General features: G+C 35.7%; 1 protein-coding gene across 3 annotated transcripts in view; it reads left to right on the forward strand.

The window, feature by feature from the left end:
- Nucleotides 1-4: 4 nt before the first annotated feature.
- ZBTB41 (zinc finger and BTB domain containing 41) overlaps nucleotides 5-22,076 on the forward strand; it is a 50,054-nt gene continuing 27,982 nt past the window's right edge. The window contains exons 1-6 of one of the 3 annotated variants that reach the window (XM_003949659.4): nucleotides 5-244; nucleotides 877-2,113; nucleotides 9,569-9,776; nucleotides 10,695-10,764; nucleotides 13,091-13,238; nucleotides 20,415-20,544. In XM_003949659.4, coding sequence (XP_003949708.2) covers nucleotides 994-2,113; nucleotides 9,569-9,776; nucleotides 10,695-10,764; nucleotides 13,091-13,238; nucleotides 20,415-20,544 — 1,676 coding nt within the window. In that variant the 5' untranslated portion in view covers nucleotides 5-244; nucleotides 877-993. Of the gene's footprint in view, nucleotides 658-876; nucleotides 2,114-9,568; nucleotides 9,777-10,694; nucleotides 10,765-13,090; nucleotides 13,239-20,414; nucleotides 20,545-22,076 lie in introns of all 3 variants that reach the window. The other 2 variants (XM_016934872.3, XM_016934865.3) reach the window with 2 other exon arrangements.

The raw sequence follows: 22,076 nt of genomic DNA on the forward strand, positions 1-22,076 counted from the left end.
GCACATGCGCACTCGTTCGCGCAGGGCCGCGCGCCGGTCTCTCAGGAGGGCTTGGAGGCTGCGCGAGCGGTGGACGTGTTCGGTGGCTGCGGAGGCGGCGGAGCTCTGGGAGGGGAAGGAGCGGAGGGAGGGGAGGGGGTGGTGAGGTGGGGGGGCTGAACCCGGAAGTGGGTAGGCGCAGGAGCGAGCGCGCCCAGAGTGGAGCTCAGCTGCTGGGAGCCAGCGGGGGAGCCTTGGGTTCCCGGTAATGGATCTGTGGGGCGTTTTCCCAGGGAAACTGGGTGGGAAGGGTAGCGGGATCGCCGACTACAAGCGCATTCTCCGCCTTGCCAGGGCCTGGGAAAGCTCTTCTGCTTCCTTTAGTCGTCTCTCTGGTTGACCCCACTTCTGCTCTGCGCCCCTCCTGGGGCCGTCTCTCACCGGGTGGCTTTGGCTGAGGGACGCTCTCTATTCCTGAAGAGCTGTGCCTTGCCCGCCCGAGGAAAGCATGTTAATGGAGAGACTCGTATCTCGCGGCCGCCACGGCCTTATTGTCACCATCCCAGCACCCCTAAACCACGACTTCAGCCTCCTCAGCCCGCACCGTCAACGATCTTGGAAGATCTCTCCCATTTCTGCCCGGGTATTTTCACCCTGTTCGTGAATCAGGCCTGGAAGGTGTGCCTGGGTTCCTTTAAAATTATTCTTTTGTTGGCTGCCTTTTCTAAACCCGGCCCTCCTTGTTCTCCGCCCCAAAATCTTTGCCACGAATGAGTGTAAGCTGTGATTTTATCATCATTCAGTTATAATTAGAAAGAATTCGTTGATGATTGCCGTTGGCTGATTTAGCATTGCTTTGCCATGGAGTTATTTTACGTGGTTCTCACTCTTTTGCAGACCATGAAACCCTTGGGCACGCCCCTTCAGAAGCTGTTATCCAAGACAATCTAGTTTTCCTTTATAAATCACTTAAGACACTTATGAAGTTTCTTGTTCTGAAATTGCTGTACTGCAATGAAGAAGAGGAGAAAGGTTACTTCAAATCTTGAGAAGATCCATCTAGGCTATCATAAAGATTCTTCAGAAGGAAATGTTGCAGTGGAGTGTGACCAAGTGACCTATACTCATTCTGCAGGAAGACCAACTCCTGAAGCTCTTCACTGTTACCAGGAACTTCCTCCCTCTCCAGATCAGAGAAAGCTTTTAAGTTCTTTGCAGTATAATAAGAATTTGCTAAAATATTTAAATGATGATAGGCAGAAGCAACCATCTTTTTGTGATTTACTTATCATAGTGGAAGGAAAAGAATTTAGTGCACATAAAGTAGTCGTTGCTGTCGGCAGCAGTTATTTTCATGCGTGTTTGAGCAAAAATCCAAGCACTGATGTTGTCACCCTGGATCACGTAACACATTCAGTTTTTCAGCATTTGCTTGAATTTCTTTACACATCAGAATTTTTTGTGTACAAATATGAAATACCTCTTGTTTTAGAGGCTGCAAAATTTTTGGACATTATAGATGCAGTGAAGTTGTTAAATAACGAAAATGTTGCCCCTTTTCATTCAGAGCTAACTGAAAAGTCATCACCAGAAGAAACACTAAATGAATTAACTGGAAGACTATCAAATAATCATCAGTGCAAATTCTGTAGTAGACATTTTTGTTATAAAAAGTCTTTAGAGAATCATTTGGCTAAAACCCATAGGTCCCTTTTATTAGGGAAAAAACATGGGTTAAAAATGCTGGAGAGAAGTTTCTCCGCAAGAAGATCAAAAAGGAATCGGAAGTGCCCTGTTAAGTTTGATGACACCAGTGATGATGAACAGGAAAGTGGTGATGGGTCAGACAATTTGAATCAAGAAAATTTTGATAAGGAAAAGTCAGATAGAAATGATTCTGAGGACCCTGGAAGTGAATATAATGCTGAAGAAGATGAGCTAGAGGAGGAGATGTCAGATGAGTACTCTGACATTGAAGAACAAAGTGAAAAGGATCATAATGATGCAGAAGAAGAACCTGAGGCTGGTGATTCTGTAGGAAATGTTCATGAGGGGTTAACTCCAGTAGTCATTCAGAACAGCAACAAAAAAATATTGCAGTGTCCTAAATGTGATAAAACATTTGACCGAATAGGTAAGAAAAGAAAACTGGTTTTCTATCTCTAATCACTTACTTTTCATGGATATTTTAAAGGTGATAAATAAAAACTAAACTTGGAAAGTAACTTCTAAAAAGACTGCTTAAGTAGGGAGAATACCTTGGTTTTCAATAATGTTTATCCTGTTACTTTAAAGTTGTGATTCAGGAATTAATTTAAGTATTTATATTAGCCTTTACTTTTCTTCATGTCCGAGTGACACATCATTAGATCATGTATTTGCTATGAAAGACTCCAGAGTGTCAATAATTATCATGTAGAGCTTTGATTTATATGCCGGTTTAATTCCAGTGATAAATACTATTTTTAACTCATTAAAAAAGTGGATTATATTAGATTTAATAATGTGTATACTGTTTTCCCCGTGCATGGTAATATATAAGTTATAAATGTTGTCACTTTTCCAGTATCTAGCACTAATTAATAGAAAGGAGATGTTTTATATTAAACTATGGTGAAGGATAAAATTGAAATGAATGTAATTTAATACTGTAGATAGAGACTTTAGGTAGTATCCTAGTTAGTAGCACTCTGGTTATATTATACATGTGACTTTAGCCAAAAGGCCAAGAAGCTTTGGTTGTTATAATAATGAATACATCAACTTTTTTTCTTTTAGAAAAGAATTTGTAGGAAATGTAGTCTATCACTTTAAGTTTTATGTCAGTACATGTTTAATTTCAAGTTGTCTAATATTTGCTAGGTAAGATAATTCTTGGAAGTGTCTGAGATGAACTGTTCTAATGTACACTTTTCAGTTGCAACAATTAAGCTTCCAGGTAAATTGAAGTTATGAAATTGTGAAATATATTCTACCACATATAATGATAAAAAAAAATTAGTGCAATCTGACCTGGTAGAAATTACGTACCCAGTTTAATATATCCCCATATGTCTTACAGTGTTAACTTACTTATGTTATTGATATAGGCGGAAATTGGTTTTATAAGGAATTGGTGATCATTTGCTGTAAAAAGATGTTGCATTATACGCTGACATAACAGTGGTATCTGCTTTTTGCTTTTTATAATGTTTTTTGGAATAATTTTCTCTCTGAATCAGAATACTTTGGACAATCTAATATAATAATTATTAATATTTTAACTGAGGCTGTGTGTAAACATGAATAAAATAACTTCTTCAGTAACAATTCCAAGAGCATATGTATACAAGTAAGTTGTTAAAGTTAGACTGGATAAAATGCTGTTGTAGAACTGTAAACAAATACTGTGAAGATATGTATAGAGGTGAGAACAGCTTTTGGGTTGAAGTACCTGAGAACATTGCATCTTTCCGATAGACTTCTTAGACTTTGTACTCTTAGTGCATGCTTCCTGTATTCTGCCTTAATTGTCTTAATTTGACTTGGAGATGAGTGAATAGGGATGAGTTCACAAATGGTATTGTAGGTGCAACACAAATATCTCAAACTGTCCCACTGAACATTAGTCCCGTGACATGCTATGTAAGAGAAGGCTTCTGTGTTCAAGTAAGATTGGGAACTACATAATTCACAATCGGTTTTAACTGCCCAATTCTTTAGTAAAGAAACCTGTTGATTTTGCTTAACCCAGTATTTCCTTAAATCATTTTACCGCAAGATACTTTGGAGGTACTTCTTTGAGCATCCTAGGAAACTAGAGTTTTCTGCACAATTTGGGAAAACACTGCTCAAGATTGAGGTGCTGATTTACTAAGAGGAGGACATTTTGCTCCTTCCTTCCTTCCTTCCTCCCTCCCTCGCTCCCTCCCTCCCTCCCTCCCTCCTTCCCTCCCTCTCTCCCTCCTGTCCCCTTCCCCTTCCCCTTCCTTTTTTTCCAAGTTCAGCCCAGGTAATTGTGGGAATCAGTAGGTCACATTGTAGGTTTATTTCTGACTGACCTTTCTGAATGTATTTTACATTATGTCACTCTTCTACCCATTCCTCTTTTTTGTTTAGCCCTGCTGCTTGCTTTTCACCAGTAGTTTCTCATCTCTATTACCTTAGTGTATCTATATCTATATCTATCTATATCTTATTCATATATCGCTAGTTAAAAAGCCTGAGTTATAGTAATATAAGACTGCTTGGGTTTTTTGGAATCCTGTTCTTGGGTGAGTTACTTAACCTGTCTGTGTTTTTGTTTCATCATAAGTAAAGTGAGATGATGCTAATGTGATGCTAATAGTACCTTCTCATGGGGTAGGGAAAGGTTATTATGAGGATTAAATGGGGTAATTCTAGGGAATCACTTAAAATATTGCACAAAATGTAGGTGTTCTAGCATATTTATTGTCTCTAAGCTGCCAAACATTATTAAACAAATATGAAATGATATATTCTCTGTCATCAAGAACCTTAGAGTTTAATGGGTACATGAAAAAACACAATCATGTTACAATAAAGATAATTTTATCAGGATAAGTATAGAAGACTAAGGAAATCAGGAGAAGTGTCTCAGAGCAGATAGTATTTGAGCTGAGACTCAAAGAATAGGGAACAGTTTACAAGACAGAAGGACCAGCATGTGCAAAGGCATTGAGGTATGTTGTATTCTGGAAATTGCTCAAGTGTGAGTGGTTTCAGGGTGGTCAGGGAGGCATAGTGAAAATAACAGGAGATGAAGGTGGGCAAGAAAGTGGTGGTCAGATTTTGTATGTCTTGTATGTTCTACAGAGGTGTATACTTTGGACAATCTAATTTAACTAGACTAGACTTTATTCAGTAGGTGATAGGGACTGTTGAAAAGAATTTTACAAAGGAAACCATGGCCTATAAGAATTTTAGAAAGATCATGGTGGCTTCAGTGTGGAGAAGGAAATTGGAAAAAGGGATGAAAAAAGAGCCAGAGAGACAAGAAGGAGCATATAACAAAGGACCAGAATGATAATGTAGCTTAGACTTGGAAGATGAGTGGCATTGGGAGTGGGATGTAGAATGAGAGTAAAGCAGAGAGTTATGATACATTGAATGTAGACTAAGTAGACTGGTGATGGGTAGAATGAAAAGAATATGTAGCAGAAGATCCATGTGTCTTAAGTGTCCTCTCTTACCATCTTTATTATTAGAAGTACAGTTTATTTAAAAAAATAACAACACAGGAGTTCGAGCGCCACCTTCCCATTATTCTCATATCATCCACATTCCTTTCGTAGAATTTTAAAATGCCACCCAGATTTTGGGGTATTTATCTGTCTTAGATTGTGAGCCTGGAGGTTATGTATCTTACTCTTGGCTAGTATTCTTTGTAACATCTCAGGTCATTTCAAATAAATTTTTAGTAAGCACTTGTTTATTTGAACTAAGTTGAAAAGTTGGTATCTGGCTTGACTTTGGGCTTGTAAGAAGCCAATTAGCCTTCTTTAAGCTTCTAACTTGGCTTCTTTGGGGTGGGTTTATGAGAGATGCATAAGCTTTGAGACCTTCTGCTGGAACCATTAGTTCCACAATAAGTAATCTACTAATTTGATTCCATTACTTTGCATCTTTTATCCTTTCTTCCAGTTATATTTTTCCTTAGGCTACCGGCTGTCTTCCTCTCAGCAAATTATCATGCAAATAAGAGTCCTTTGACCTTTCCCCTTATACCAAAAACCTAGTGGATAAACAGGCAAAAATAGGGAGATGACAGATGGGGTGAGAGAGAAAATTTGGATAATTCATCTTTTTTATTGTTTCCACAGAGAACTAAAATCTTTCATTAGATTAAATTCACAATCTCTTCTAGAGGTAGAACATGTTTTATACCTTTAAAAAAAAATGTGACTAGTCCATCGTGCAGATATTCCACTTAGTTCTTAATAGAAAAGGGTTATAACAATGGCACAACTCTCTAAGGCTAAGTATTTTAATTACATATTCTTTAGAGTAACATATGAATATTTCAAGGTACATTTTAAGATGTAGCAATATCAGATATATAATGAACTCATCTGGTGATATTTCTCTTTGTAAAAACTGCATACAAAATCTAACATTGGTAATTTTATATGACCCATGTGGGAGTAAACTCTGTATAAAGTCAAATTTGTTCATGTGAAAATATCTTTAATTTATGACTTCTGATTTGAGACATGATTCATATTGGGATTCAGTTCAGAAAAATGCTGTGGATAAAATTTCTTATGTTATAAAATGTTATGTATTTTCTGTTCAGGATCAGGAATGCTTGGGTGTAGTTTAATATTCTGTGAAGGAATACTGTTTTTGAAATTGAAACTTTGATAAGTTTTAAGTGAACATTTTGATTTATACATTATTATTGAATGCCCCACTCCATAAAAGTAGAGAAACAGTTGTAGATGTTTCCTGTTTGTGCTGAGGAGTGCCCTCCCCCTGGCAAAAAACAAAACAAAACGAAAACAAAGAAAAAACCCTACCAAATGATTTAAACATGAAAATCGAAGATTAACATATATTTTCCCACTAGTCTGTAGAGATCTACTTAGCTCTTCTGGGTCCAGCATTCCGTCAAAAGTTGTCTCTCCTGTTCTTGTTCAGAAATTCAAATCCATGGCAATAACAGGCCATGCAAAGCCTAAGTGCATAAAATTTGAATTAATAACTAAAAAATTATTTTACTTACTCAAATTTCTGTATTATCATTGGTCTGCTTGATTTGGCTGAATTTATTTAAAATGGTTTTTAAAAAAATCATGAGATTTTTCTAAATTTGGCTATTTCAGTTTAAATTCCCAAACTTCCTTCTTCTTCTTTTTTTTTTTTTTTCTTGCTTAAATCTTTATCTCTCCTGGTCTGTAGGGAAATGGAAGCTTACTAGTCAAAGTGATTTTAATTTTTAATATAACTGCCATTTCAATGACTTCAGTATTTAGCCATAAGTAACTTAATTTTTATTTGCATGCATAGAAGAAATTCTCAATTTTAAATAGAGGGAGAATGCTGCTAATTATTAATTTAACATCTTTTCAGCAAAGACATTTTCATAGCAAGTAAATGATTTGTTGAAAAATTTTTCATACTTTAAGATTTTTATTATGCTGCTACTTTTGTTAGAAATAAAAATGAGGTCCAGGCGCAGTGGCTCCTGCCTGTAATCCCAGCACTTTGGGAGGCCGAGGTGGACGGATCACCTGAGGTCAGGAGTTCGAGACCAGCCTGACCAATATGATGAAACCCCGTGTCTACTAAAAATACAAAAAATTAGCTGGGCGTGTAGCATGTCCCTGCAATCCCTGCTACTCAGGAGGCTGAGTCAGGAGAATCTCTTGAACCTGGGAGACAGAGGTTGCAGTGAGCTGAGATCGCGCCAGTGCACTCCAGCCTGGACAAGAGCAAAACTCCGTCTCAAAAAAAAAAGAAAGAAAGATGAGAAGATTTAAGCATTAGGAGGTTGATAAGTTGTCTTTCAATCTTGAGAATCTGTGCTAAACATGCACAGTCAATCCCCAGTTAAAAATGGACCTGTTCCAAAAATCACTTACAAGTTTAGTTATTAAAAAATCAGACTGTATACTTTTGATTTTACAGTTTTTTAAATATCAGTATGATTATTTACATAATTTAAAAGGTGAGTTAAAACTGAAATGTGAAAACTTTCACAATAAAGGAATACTTAAAAACCCATATAGTGACCTCTGTCTTTTCCCAGTATTTGGTCTGATTCCTTGAACACAGCGGGGGAGGTGGTGGTGGTAGGATGTGTACATGTATGTGTAAATGGTTGAGTATACTCTAGCAGTAGCAGAGAGGGAACTGAGATACTAAGCAATTTTAGCAGTGGCAAGGGGAAAGAGCCAAGTGTATCCAATGTTATCAGAGAGCTGAAACCCTAGTTTGATTTGTTATAACAGATATTCATAAATCAGATGTATCCATGTTTATATTTTAGGTATACCTACATGTCCATATTATGACTAGTAACCCGTATGATAATAATGATGACAGTTAATATTTATTAGTGCTTACTATGTGCTGGGTTTTTTTTTTGTTTTGTTTTTTTGTTTTTGTTTTTTTGTAGAGTTGGGGTTTTGCCATGCTGGCCAGGCTGGTCTCAAACTCATGACCTCAAGTGTTCACCCACCTTGGCCTCCCAAAGTGCTGAGATTACAGGCATGAGCCACCGTGCCTGGCTGTGCCAGGATGTTTTAAGTGTTGTTGTGTGTATTTGTTAACGTATTTACTTCTCACAACCCCATGAAGTGTTACTAACTCAAGTAAAGAGAGGTTAAATTATTAGCTTGATTAAAATCGCGCAGCTAATTTAGGAGATGCCTAAATATTGACTGAGTTTTCTGACTATATGCATATCAGATATGCATATACCATTACTATGTTCTACACCTAAATACCTAATTTTTCATTGTACTTCTGTTTTCTTTGCTTGTGATTAACATCCTTCCCTTACCTTAAGGAAATACATTGGTTTCCTTTCCTCAGTTTTTTTATTATTTTTAGAAAATATGATATTACTTGCTTAATAAAATCAGTTGTATATATATTTACTAAATTATTGAATTTATTTTATTTTATTGGGTAGACACATAATTATGATTATATCTTTCCTCAGTGGCCTTGGAATATTTTGGATTTTTCATAATTTTCATGTTATACATAGGATGTATCCTTTTTAAAGTATATGACTGAAATGCTATACTTTCACATTAGTTTTCACCTGAAGAAAAATTTATTTATACATTTATTTTTCAGGAGAGAGCAAAGCTAAGTTTTTAATTAAGAGTTACCTTTCATGTTGATTTATTTTCCTATTTTTATTGCCTTTTGCTTGGAAATATATTTCAAAATTTCTAATTCAAATTACTAGATGTGCATATTCACAGTACACGGATTACCCAGTAATAATAATAGACAACAGTAATTGATAACTTCTGTGTTCGACACTGTTGTAAGTGCATTATGTGTATGAATTTGTTTATTATTACAACAGTTCTATTAGGTAAATTCTGTTATTATCACAGTTTTTCAGATGAGGAAGATTTGAGGCATATAGAGGTTACTTGTCCAAGGTCACGTAACCCTCTATTTAGAGAGCCAGTATCCATATCCAGGTGTATGGACCCACAGAGATACCGAAAATATGAACATAATAAATCTTAAATGATGAATTGATCTTTTGCTAAAAGTTAATTTTAAGTTTAAAAATACATTTAAAAATTTAAGTTTCAGAGAATTTTCCAACAGTTTTCAGAAAATGTATCAAACCTCTTAATTTTTAAAATGTGTGATCATGAATAATTTTTTTTAATGACTCAAGTTTTTGAGGAAAAGTACACTTTGAACAGTAAGCCCAAAATAGTAAGTCATTAGGTTTATCAGAGGTAGAAATTTACGTAAACTTTTTTCTAGTTTTGTGTGTGGATTTGGATGTGTATATAAGTTTGCTAAATCATGAGATTTTATTCCACTCTCAAATTCCAATCACAGTATAGCAAATGTACTAAATTTAATTTTAATTTTTCTTTTTTTATAGGAAAATATGAGAGCCACACCCGTGTTCACACAGGTGAGAAGCCCTTTGAGTGTGATATTTGTCACCAGCGCTATTCAACAAAGTCTAACCTAACTGTTCACAGAAAGAAGCACAGTAATGAAACAGAATTTCATAAGAAGGAGCACAAGTGCCCTTATTGTAATAAACTTCATGCAAGCAAGAAGACTTTAGCCAAGCATGTTAAGAGGCAAGTATTATCTTGCTTCCATAATATACTTTATTGTGCCTTTTAATTTAAATATGTGGAAAGCTAAAAACATCTATAAAGTGCTTATCTCCAATTCTTTCATTGGAGATTCATTGAGATACAGTATTTTGATTATCCTGTTTTCTTTCTTGGGTTTTGGCAAGTCTGTCTTCAGAAATATGTGGTTTTTATACTCTGATAAGTTTCTTTCTCTTTTTTTTTTTTTTTTTGAAGTAGGGCTTCACTGTGTCGCCCAGGCTGGAGGGCAGTGGTACAATCTCAGCTCACTGCAACCTCTAACTCCTGGGTTCGATCAATCCTCCCATTTCAGCCTCCTGAGTAGCTGGAACTACAGGCGTGCACCATGCCCAGCTAATTTTTGTATTTTTTGTAGAGACTGGGTTTCACTATATTGCCCAGGCTGGTCTCAAACTCCTAGGCTCAAGTGATCTGCCCGCCTTGACCTCCCAAAGTGCTGGGATTACAGGTGTGAGCCACCACGCCCGGTCAAGAAATTTATTCTTATACTCAACATTGTCTTTAATGTGTAACAGTTTGTGAGATAAATAATATTTAATAGAGTATTATATATTTAACTCTAAAAATTAAATTTACTGAAATCTGGACTAAAAAAATCAGGTATATTACCTTTCAGTTTATCTATAAAGAGCTAGGTTCCTGAATGTGTTTAAAAGATGATTATACTTTTATTTGATTTTTTCTGCATAAACTTAGGTATACATATACATTTATTAAAATGATAATGATACCTTCTTAAAGAGCTCATCTATGCCTACTTGTCTCATTATGAAAGGAATCAGTACTTGATCCTGGTAATTACTGTCAACATATTCACATGGAATATTGATTTAACTAATATAACCTTTTCCTAATAATCTTTTTCTTTTCCTCTGATAGATTTCATCCTGAAAATGCACAAGAATTTATTTCCATTAAGAAGACTAAGAGTGAAAGTTGGAAATGTGATGTAAGAGTTTTTAATTAAAACAAATTAGAAAACCAAAGTAAATGCAATGTCTTTTGGGGAAGTAAAGTAATTAGGTTTTAAAGTAATGTGACTTAGCTTATCTCACTTTTAGAATTTTCCTTTTATATAAAATTATTCTAATATATTTTGTAAATTAAGCCTGGTATAGGTTAGTTTTTAGATGATGGACCTAAACAGTGGAAATCCTAGTTTTTATTTTCATTATAATCACCATACCATGTATTTATGGTTATGTATATAAACTGTGACATTACTGTTGCACAGAGTATAAAATGTTAGACTTTCTCCCCCATTTCTGGGTATGTGGTGTTAACATAATAAACTATCTCAAAACTTAGTGGCCTTAAATAACTATTTTGATATGTCTCACCCTTTTGTGTGTTAGGAATCCAAATTTGGGGCAGGGATTTGCTAGGTTAATTCTTCTGTTCTGCTTGTTGTCAGCTGAAGTCACTCAGCTGTTTTCAACTAGTGCATGGTCTGGTCTGGTCTGGGAACACTTCCAGAGTGGCTCACTCAAGGCCGAGTATGGTGGTTCATGCCTGTAATCTTAGCACTTTGGGAGGCCTAGGCGAGTGGATCACCTGAGGTCAGGAGTTCGAGACCAATCTGGCCAACATGGCAAAACCCCATCTCTACTAAAAATAAAAAAAAATTAGCTGGGCATGGTGGCACATGCCTGTAATCCCAGTTGCTCTGGAGACTGAGGCAAGAGAATCACTTGAACTCGGGAGGCAGAGGTTGCAGTGAGCCAAGATCACACCACTGCACTCCAGCCTGGGCGACAGAGCCAGACTCCATCTCAAAAAAAACAAAGTGGCCCACCCATGTGACAGGTCACTTGGTGTTTGTTCTTGGCGAGAATCTCAGCAAGGACTGTTTACCAGGAACCTTAGTTCTTCTCTACTTCGGTCTTTTTTTGAGGCTTCTTGAGCTTCTTTCTAGCATAGCAACTAAGTTCCAAGAGTGAGTATGTGTTCCAAGAAACCTAGATAAAAACTATTAGACTTTATGGCATAGCCTCAGAAGTCTCTGAAAATCACTTCTACCACATTTTCTTGGCCAAACAAATCACTCCAACCTGGGTAGATTTAAAGAGAAGGGAATTAGATTCCATTTTTTAACAGGAGGAGTACCATCGTATTTATGGACATCTTTATTCTACAGTACCTCTAATTATTTTTTCAGTATTTACATTAATTTTTTTTTTTTTTTTTTTGAGACGGAATCTCGCTTTGTCACCCAGGCTGGAGTGCAGTGGTGTGATCTTGGCTCGCTGCAACCTCCTCCTCCTGGGTTCAAGTGATTCTTGTGCCTCAGCCTCCCGAGTAGCTGGGACTACAGGTGCACACTACCACGCCCAACTAATTTTTGTATTTTTAGTAATGATTGGGTTTCACTATGTTGGCCAGGCCGATCTTGAAGTTCTGACCCCAAGTGATCCACCTGTCTCGGCCTCCCAAAGTGCTTCCCGGGATTACAGGGGTGAGCTCCTGTGCCCAGCCTAGGTGAATCTTTTTTAAGGCATCCCTAGCTGTTACTTTTGCCTTCTTTAATCCAAGATTCAATTTATATATACAGCAAATTTCTCACAATTTCTCTGATTTCAGCTTCTGGAAATTGAAGTTAATTATTTATTACAGTATTTGAGTCTGCATAAGATAGTGTCTTCCCCTTACCAAGTTTCATCATCCTTGGCTATAAAATGTTAATAATGCCAGTTGCATCTATCTCACAGAATTATTGTGAGAATCAAGAAAAATAATCCATGAATTACTTAGCGTTGTGCCTGGTATATATAATATGTGCTATGTCATTATTGTTGGTGCTGTTACTATAGCAGCCTACCTCTTTTTAAAAACCTGATGAATGTCAAATTTTTAGACTGACCACTTCAAGAGATACACTTTAAAATAATTTTTCTGTGCCTTCTTATTCAGATTCTTATTCAAATATATGGCAACACTGAAAAAACCTTTTATTCCTGACATAAGTGACTAAAAAACAATATATTTCATGGATTTAGAAATTCTGATTAGAATTAAGATAGTATGATTATTCTGTATCCCTACTAGAAATGTAAAGAGTTGAAATTCAGCTACCTTTAGTACTAATTTAAAATCATTCCTTACTTCCTCTAGAGCATTTTTTTCTGCACAATTAGAATTTAGTTTTACTTTTTGTAAGTTTTCTGTTGGGAGAAAAGTCTCTTTATTGAATTTATATGGTTTTTTTCTCATTACAAGCTTAATATTACAATTTTTAATTCAGGTTCTCTTAACATTTTGTTTGCATTTTAATTTAGATTTGTAAGAAATCTTTTACTCGAAGACCACACTTGGAGGAACATATGATTCTACATTCTCAAGATAAACCTTTTAAGTGTACCTATTGTGAAGAACATTTTAAATCACGGTTTGCTCGGTTAAAGCATCAAGAAAAGTTCCATCTGGGTAAGCAAGTTACTTTTTCTTAAGGCAGTCATGACAATTTTAATTATCACATCATGCTGGAGGAGCCTTCTATAGCTGAATTACTCTTTTTCTTCTAAAAGACTTTTTAAGAGTGGTTTTAGGTTCACAGCAAAATTGAGAGGAAGGAATAGATATTTCCCATATGCCTTCTGCCTCCACATATGCACAGCCTCCCCCATTATCAGCAGTTCTTCACCAGAGTGGTTCATTTGTTACAATCGAAGAACCTACGTTGATACATCATAATCGCCCAAAGACTCTAGTTTAGACTAGGGTTCACTCTTAGTATTGTATTTTCTGTTGTTTTAGACAAACCTGTAATGACGGGTATCATTATAGTATCATACAGAGTAGTTTCACTGCCCCGAAATTTCCCTGTGCTTCTCCATCTGTCTCCCACACCAACCCCTGGCAACCACTGACCTTTGTATTTTGTTTGTTGGTTCATTTTTTTTAGATACCTCATCTACTATTTGATGATCTTTTTACTGTCTCCATAGTTTTACCTTTTCCAGAATGTCATATGGTTGGAATCATACACTGTGTTGCCTTTTCAGGTTGCCTTCTTCCACTTAGTATAGTGCTAAATGATACAATTGGCCCTCCATATCTATAAGTGCCATGTCTGTGGATTCAGCCAACTGTGGATTGGAGATATTAAAAAAAAATAACAAAACATAACAATACAACAATAAAAAATAATACACATTTTAAAATATAGTATAACAGGGATTTACATCACATTTCCATTGTATTAGTATTAAGTAATCAAGAGATGATTTAAAGTATATGGGATGATGTGCATAGTTTCCATGTAAATACTACACCACCTTAGATAACGGACTGGAGCATCCATGGATTTTGGTATCCTGGGCCATCCTGGAACCAGTCCCTCATGGATACCTAGGGAGGACTTTATTCCATTGTCTGGATATACCACAGTTTATCCATTTGCTCCCTGAAGGATATCTTGGTTGCTTCCAAGTTTTGGCAATTATAAATAAAATTGCTATAAACATCTTTGTGTAGGCTTTTATGTAGACTTAGATTTTCAATTCCTTTGGTTAAATACCTTGGAAAACGGGCTGGATCAGATGGTAAGAGTATAATTAGTTTGTAAGAAACTGTCAAATTGTCTTCCAAAGTAGTTGTATCATTTTACATTCCCATGAGAATGTCTGTCACTTCATGTTCTTGCCAGCATTTGGTGTTTTCTGTGTTCCAAATTTTGGCCATTGTAATAGGTTTGTAGTGGTATCTCATTGCATTGATTTGCATTTTCCTGATGCATATAATGTGGAGCATCTTTTCATGTTTATTTACCATCTGTATATCTTTGGTGTGGTGTCTGTTCGGTCTTTGGCCCAATTTTTTTTTGTTTTTTTGTTTTTTTGTTTGTTTTTTTGTGACAGAGTCTTGCTCTGTTGCCCAGGCTGGAGTGTAATGGCGCAATCTTGGCTTACTGCAACCTCCACCTCCCAGGTTCAAGTGATTCTCCTGCCTCAGCCTCCAGAGTAGCTGGGATTACAGGTGCCTGCCACCACGTCCAGCTAAGTTTTTTGTATTTTTAATAGAGACGGGGTTTCACCAGGTTACTCAGGCTGGTCTCGAACTCCTGACCTCAGGTGACCCACCCGCCTCGGCCTCCCAAAGTGCTGGGATTACAGGCATGAGCCACCATGCCTGGCTGGCCCATTTTTTAATCAAGTTGCTTACTTATTGTTGAGTTTTGAGAGTTCTTTGTATATTTTGGATAACACTTATCAGATATTTCTTTTCAAGTATTTCCTTTCATCTGTGACTTTTCATCATCTTGACAGTTTCTGTGACAGAGGAAAATTTTAATTAAGTCCAATTTATCCATTGTTTCTTTGATGGATTGTGCGAAGTCATTGCCAAACCTAAGGTCATCTACATTTTTGTGATTCATTTTGAGTTCACTTTTGCAAAGGATGTAAGGTCTGTGTCTAGATGTATTTTTTTTTTTTTGTCTGTGGATATCCATTTGTACTAGGACCATTTCTTAAAAAGACTATCTTTACTATATTGTATTGACTCTGCTTCTTTGTGAAAGATTAGTTGACCATATTTATGTAGGTCTGTTTCTGGGCTCTGTATTCTGTTCTGTTGATCTATTTTTTTTATTTTTTATTTTTGCCAATACTACACTGTCTTGATTACTGTAACTTTATAGTAAGATTTAAAGCCAAGTAATGTCAGCCCTCCAACCTTATTTTTCTCCTTCAGTGTTGTGTTGGCTCTTCTGGATCTTTTGCCTTTACATATTAACTTTAGAATCAGTTTGTTGATATCCACAAAATGACTTTCTGGGATTTTGATTGGGATTGCATTGAATGTATAGATCATGTTGTGAAGTTGAGTCTTTCTTTCCATGAACATGGGATATCTCTTCATTTATTTCGTTTTTCTTTGATTTCTTTCATCTGAGTTTTGTAGTTTTCTCATATAGATCTCGTACCTATGTTGTTAGATTTATACCTAAATATTTCATTTTGGGGGATTGTTGAACTACTCTTGGTGAACCTTGAGTATTGGCTTAGGCAAAGAAAGTCATATAAATTGAAAGGAGTACTGTATATGTCACAGTTCTTGGAGATGTGTAAATGTGTTTTTTTGTGTGTGTTGGGGGGTTTTTTTAGTTTGTTTTTTTTTGGTGACAAATGTGCCAGTGGGCATAAACTGTGCATTTATTCATAGTTGATGTTGCATAGGTTTGTGAGTGCTTAGAATGAGACATTCTTGTTTTGGAAAAAGATAATTTTTCAAGGAGTAGAATAAACTTAGTATATTTGGAATGCGCTATAGTATTTAATGAATTACCTCCCTAATGCTTATGGCCAAGGTGGAGAGTTGTGGTCTAGATGGTGGTATACTTTGGTAAATTTATGATTGTTAATCCCACTAATGAATTTTGTCATTCCAGGTAGAGGTCCTCTCCATGTTCAGTTCATTACTTTTATTAACAACTTAGATAAAAATATATACTTCATTGCTTATGAAATTTATAGATGTCATAAAGCTATCAAGGGTATTTAGTATACCAGAAAATAAACATATTTAAAAAATCTGTATGCTGTACAATAGGTCAAAACAAATTAAGTTAAAATTAATTAAGAATAAATACAAAGTTAGGCTGTGTGCGGTGACTCACGCCTGTAATGCCAGCACTTTGGGAGGCCAAAGCTGGCAGATCACCTGAGGTCGGGAGTTCGAGACTAGCCTGACCAACATGGAGAAACCTTGACTCTACTAAAAATACAAAATTAGCTGGGCGTGGTGGCGGACGCCTGTAATCCCAGCTACTCAGGAGGCTGAGGCAGGAGAATAGCTTGAACCCAAGAGGCGGAGGTTGTGGTGAGTCAAGATCGCGCTATTGCACTCCTGCCTGGGCAACAAGAGCGAAATTCTGTCTCAAAAATATAAATAAATAAATAAATAAATAAATAAATAAATAAATAGTTGTAAACTTAAGGAAGTGATCTGACTTTTAGTCATTAAGTCTTTAAGAACTATAAAATAGTTTATCATCCAAACTACTCACTTTACAGATGATCTTAAAGGCAGAGGCTTTTTGGACACAGTGTGAACCAATAATGTGATATGATTTACAAAACAAATGTAGTTTTAAACTATATTAATAAAAGTGTATTTTTCAGAATTAGGGAAATAATAGTCTGATTTTGAATTGATCTGGAAAATTGCATTCATTTCTGTATACCACATTTAAGATGGATATTGACAAATATATATTTTAGAGATGGGTAATTTTGGTGATGTAGAGTCTTGAAATCTTATCATGTGAAAAACATGGTCCTTGAAATTTTTTGTCTGGGAAAGGAAGATAGAGCAGCTGTCTTCAAATACTTTCAAGGCACTATTGCGCAACAAGGGATTCTTAATCTTTGTGAGTCTAGTATATAAGACTAGTATATGTTGGAAGATTATTTACCTGAAGCTTAATCTCTCCAAATTGCCTTTACTAAGTTGTTCTTTCATAGTATTCAGTTTCAGCACTTCTAAGAAGCCATCATGTAGAAACAGTCTTTATAGTTACCAAACTGTAGTTGACATGTTCATGATTCTGTTTCATGGGAGAAATTTCTTTAGAGTTTAGTTCCAGAAAAAGTAGTTTTTATTGGAGAATTGGTGCACTTCCTTCTTTTTGATTTGAAAATTTTAGGTAATCTTTTTGGTCCTACCTTGTAGAAACATCAGAGGGAACTATAATAACTTTTTAAGTGTTGGAACTTACAAACTAAAGTAACTTGTCTTACACAATAGTCACTTTCCCATCAGTGAAATTATACAAGTATACAAGCATATGCTGAACTTACCTTACTAACTGTTAGAGCTGGTGAAGAGGGCATTCTTCAGAAGTGGTTGAACTGGAAGATTTTTATGACTTGTTAAGAGATTCTTCTATCATGCTGCAGCATACCAATAATGAGAGGTGTTCCAGAAATGTTAGGCAGTAAGGCTTAGCTACCCTGCTATCTAATGTTCATGGCGGAAAATATACAAGGAAAGTACATTCGACATTCAAAATAGTAAATATTTATGGAACAACTGCTAAATGTATGATCGGCTCTGTGTTAGGATCTGGGGATACTATTTCTGCCAAATTAAATTACGGCGCAATAGGTAATCTAACTAGTAAATAAATCATTACATTTTACTACTGTACACCCACAAATATTTTACAACTGATTAGGTAATTTGTATGATTTTTAATAAGAGTTGACATTTACTGGGTTAGGTTGACATTTACTAGAAGAAAAAGTTTAATAGGTGTGGCATGATGTAGAAGTGGAAGTAGAAGACTTTCTAGCCAGCCTTGTTTTCTGAGTCTGACTTAGCCACTTACTAGGTGATCTGGAACAGCCTCTCAGACTTCCAGTTTCCTCATTTGTTAAAATGAAGTTAATACTTACTTCTTAGATACTGTTGTGAGGATTATATGAGGTACTGTATAAGTGCCAAATGTAGAGCCAGGCATAGTTTTCATTCTCTTTCTCTGAATGTATTGTCATTTCTAGTATTATAGTTTTCAGTCTTTCCAAGACCTTTGAGAAATATGGCTTGTGACATAGTAGCTTTGCATTTTGGGCCACTATTATTAATAAACCAAATAGAGTATTGTTATAAGTATTTTCTGTATTTGTGTGTGTATACATATGTATACATATATGTATACATGCATATATAAAATACTCAAAGAAATATTATATATAGAGAGAGAGAGCTTCTTTTGCATTCCATCTCTATGTTTCTGTTCCCTTGAATCACTGTACACTTCAGATAAGTGCTTCATGCAGTTTGGTATATATCACAAGCACCTGGAGACCTTATTAAAACAGATTTCCCAGAGTGTCTGACTCAGATAGGTCTGGCGTATGGCCCCAAATTTGTATTTGCATTTGGAACTTGTACAGTTTGCAATTTGCACAAGTTCCCAGGTAGTGCTGGTGCAAATGGTCTAGATATCACATTTTGATAATGACTGCTTTAGATTATTCAAAGCAATACTCATACTGTCTACATTAGGAATATATATTCTGTTAAATCAGAGGGAAAGATATGTATTTAATGCAATCTGAACAGTTAAAGGAGAAGAATTTTTAATATATATGAATATATATGTGCAAAAGTTGTAGTTTGGCTTTTAAAAGTCAGAACTTGGCCAGGCATGGTGACTCACGTCTGTAATCTCAGCACTTTGGGAGACAGGTGGGAGGATCACTTGAGCCCAGGAGTTTGAGACCAGCCTGGGCAACCTAGTGAGATACTGTCTATATAGAAAAAATAAATAAATAAAAGAGGGGAGGCTGAAGTGGAAGGATTGCTTGAGCCCAGGAGGTTGTTTAAAATAGGTTTAGCTGCATGCAAAACTGGATATCCAGTATAGGAAAAAAATGCAGTTGTTATTTTCTTTGAAGAATCCTGATAAGTAACTGAACATTAAAGAGAATGCTTCATTTCTTCCTTTGCCCAGCTGAAGCCGCCAGCTATACAGATAGTCATATTTTATAAAAAGTTTTACTAGTAGATATTTCATTCTTTGACTAACCACACATTTTGCATAATAACCTTATTTTGGCACGTGTATTTACTTCACCTTTTTTTTTCAGCTATGTAAATACTGACTTTCGTTTTCTCAATTTCTTAGAGCCTTTTTTTGGTTCAGAGGAGGTGGAGAGATTTTTCATAATACTTAACACAGTGCTTGATGTGAATTAAGAATAAATAAATACTTGTTGAATGAGTTAATAAATGAGTAAAATATTTAGATCCCATGAAAAATGAAATATTAGAGGTTTTAAATGAGAATCCATTAAAGATACTTAATACAATGTACATTTTGAGGTCATCTCTCATTTCTAATGTGTAAAACACATTGAAATTTACCCAGAGCTACTGTGGCTACCAAGCAATTTTGCTTATAGTTACGTTTCTGAATTTCAGCATCTTAATTCTATTTTCTTTCCATTGTGCTATTATGATTAATTCATTAGAATTCTTTCTTCAGTTTGTCCTTCCATATACTGAGACATCTTCTTGCAAATATATAGCTTCTTTGAGCTATATTTACTAAACTTCTTTTTTATGCATTCTTTGTCCTTCTTATATTTTGTCAGTCAGTAGAACACTGTCTTGTCTCCGGTTTTTTATTTGGTAAAATCATAGTGAAATTCAGTATCCAACTAATGTCAGTATTACTATGAGAGGCCTGGGCTTAATTTTGTACCACCAAATAGAAATATTTCCAAACTATAAACTCTCTTAAGTCTCCATTCATTCTTCCAAAGTTTTTTATTACCCACTTTCCCAAAAACTTTAGTATGCAGCCATTTCTACTTTGTTCCAGTCTGATTTCAAACCAGGAATTGGCCATTTCAATTTGTTAACTCATTAGTTTGTTCAGCATTCATTCTGTTTGTTAGATGCTGAGCCTTATACTTGGTTATAGGGATATGGAAATGTTATTCTAGGAATAAATAACCTAGAAGAGAAATTGCAGTGTATTATGACATATGCACCAATAGGATAGGCATGAACTTACAGCATACCTATTAAATTTAACTTAGTATCTCCTCTTTAAACTTTAAATGCACACTTTTTTTTTTTCCTTTTTAGGTCCTTTTCCATGTGATATATGTGGTCGCCAGTTTAACGACACTGGAAATTTGAAACGTCATATAGAATGTACTCATGGTGGAAAGAGAAAATGGACTTGCTTTATCTGTGGAAAATCAGTACGAGAAAGGTGAAGAATTATCTGCACACCCACAAAAATCCTAGTACTATTATGTAGAAATAATCAATGAATATGATTTATAGGAATTAGGGTAACATAAGACACAAAATGCATGAATTGTGCTTTAGTTTGAAATATAAGGGAAAAAGGAATTACACAAATGTTATGGAAGATGACATGGATTCAAGATTTGCAGGTTTTAGATGGATGATTTAATGTACATATTTTATGTCTTTCTGAAACCCCACTAAAACTAGATTAAGGGTTTTTGTTTGTTTTTTAAAAAGAATAAGCTACAAAGATAGGGAGAACAGAAATGTAACATGAATGACACAGGTTTGGAAGCTATAAAACAGATGGATCAGTGGTAATTGACTTAGCAGATCTAAGAAAGACAAACCCCAAAGTGGAAATGGAGAGATGTGAGAACGTAGTTTACATCACAGAATCTATAAATGTGTAGGAAATGGCAGTATTAGGTACCTCGGAACTGGGTTGAGGGAGAGGCAGAACAAGGAGCACTAGATTAAAAACTTCAGAAGTTTTATAAGTAGTGTCATTGGATTCTCTTCCACCATCTACTCATGCCATTGCTACTAGACACCTGTCCCTCTCCCAAGGGTATTGCTAGACCAAAGTATGCCATGTAGCTACATGATGGGATATATTCTGCATGCTGAAAGCAGTGATCCTTAGGCCTTATCTCTGCAAATATCTTGGCTTTTAGATTTTATTCTCCAGGCAGCAGATCCGAGGTCTGTTTCCTGAAAATCTGAGCAACCTAAGGGCAAATATATTGCCTAACGAGTGGTATACCCAGATCACCTACAGTGAAGGCTGAGTCATCAAGACCCCCCACGTCCTTTGCCCTTCTCATCAACTTTTTAGCCTATCATACTTAATCAAGAGCAGATAGTCAAGGACCACAATACATAAGAGGAAAACCTTTAACATAGAAAATAGATTCTAACACAGATAAACAGAAAAAAAATTTAAGGAAACAGATTATTGAGGAAGAAGAAAATTTCAGAAGAAGTAAACAATTATTACTTTTTTGCCCCAGTTGAAGATATAGAATCCATTAAATGAGAATAGGATGATATATAAAAGGAATAATTTAGAGCTCTTAGAAATTCAAAGCATGATGTCCAAAGTATAGACTCAATGGAAGGGTTAAACGACAAAAAGTAGAGCAAAGGCCAGCAATATAAAATAAGGCTTAGAACATTAGAGGATCAGGCAAGTCTAGCATCTGAATAATAGGAGTTTTAGAAAGAAAGAACAGAGAAAATAGAGGGGGAAAAATCACCATTGAAATACTTCAAGATGATTTCCAGAACTGAAAGCTACGAGTTTGAGTTTGCCAGATAGAAATGACACATCATATGCTTAGATGAAAATAGACCTGTACCAAGGTACATCACTATGATATTTCAGACATGGGGAACAAAGGGAAGCTTTTCTATGCTTTTAGAGACGGAGAAGAGTCACATACATTGATTAGAACTACTTAGAGACTTTTAACAACATCAACACTAGAA

The sequence above is a fragment of the Pan troglodytes genome, chromosome 1 (assembly GCF_028858775.2).
Source record: "Pan troglodytes isolate AG18354 chromosome 1, NHGRI_mPanTro3-v2.0_pri, whole genome shotgun sequence".
Taxonomy (NCBI): Eukaryota; Metazoa; Chordata; class Mammalia; order Primates; family Hominidae; genus Pan; species Pan troglodytes.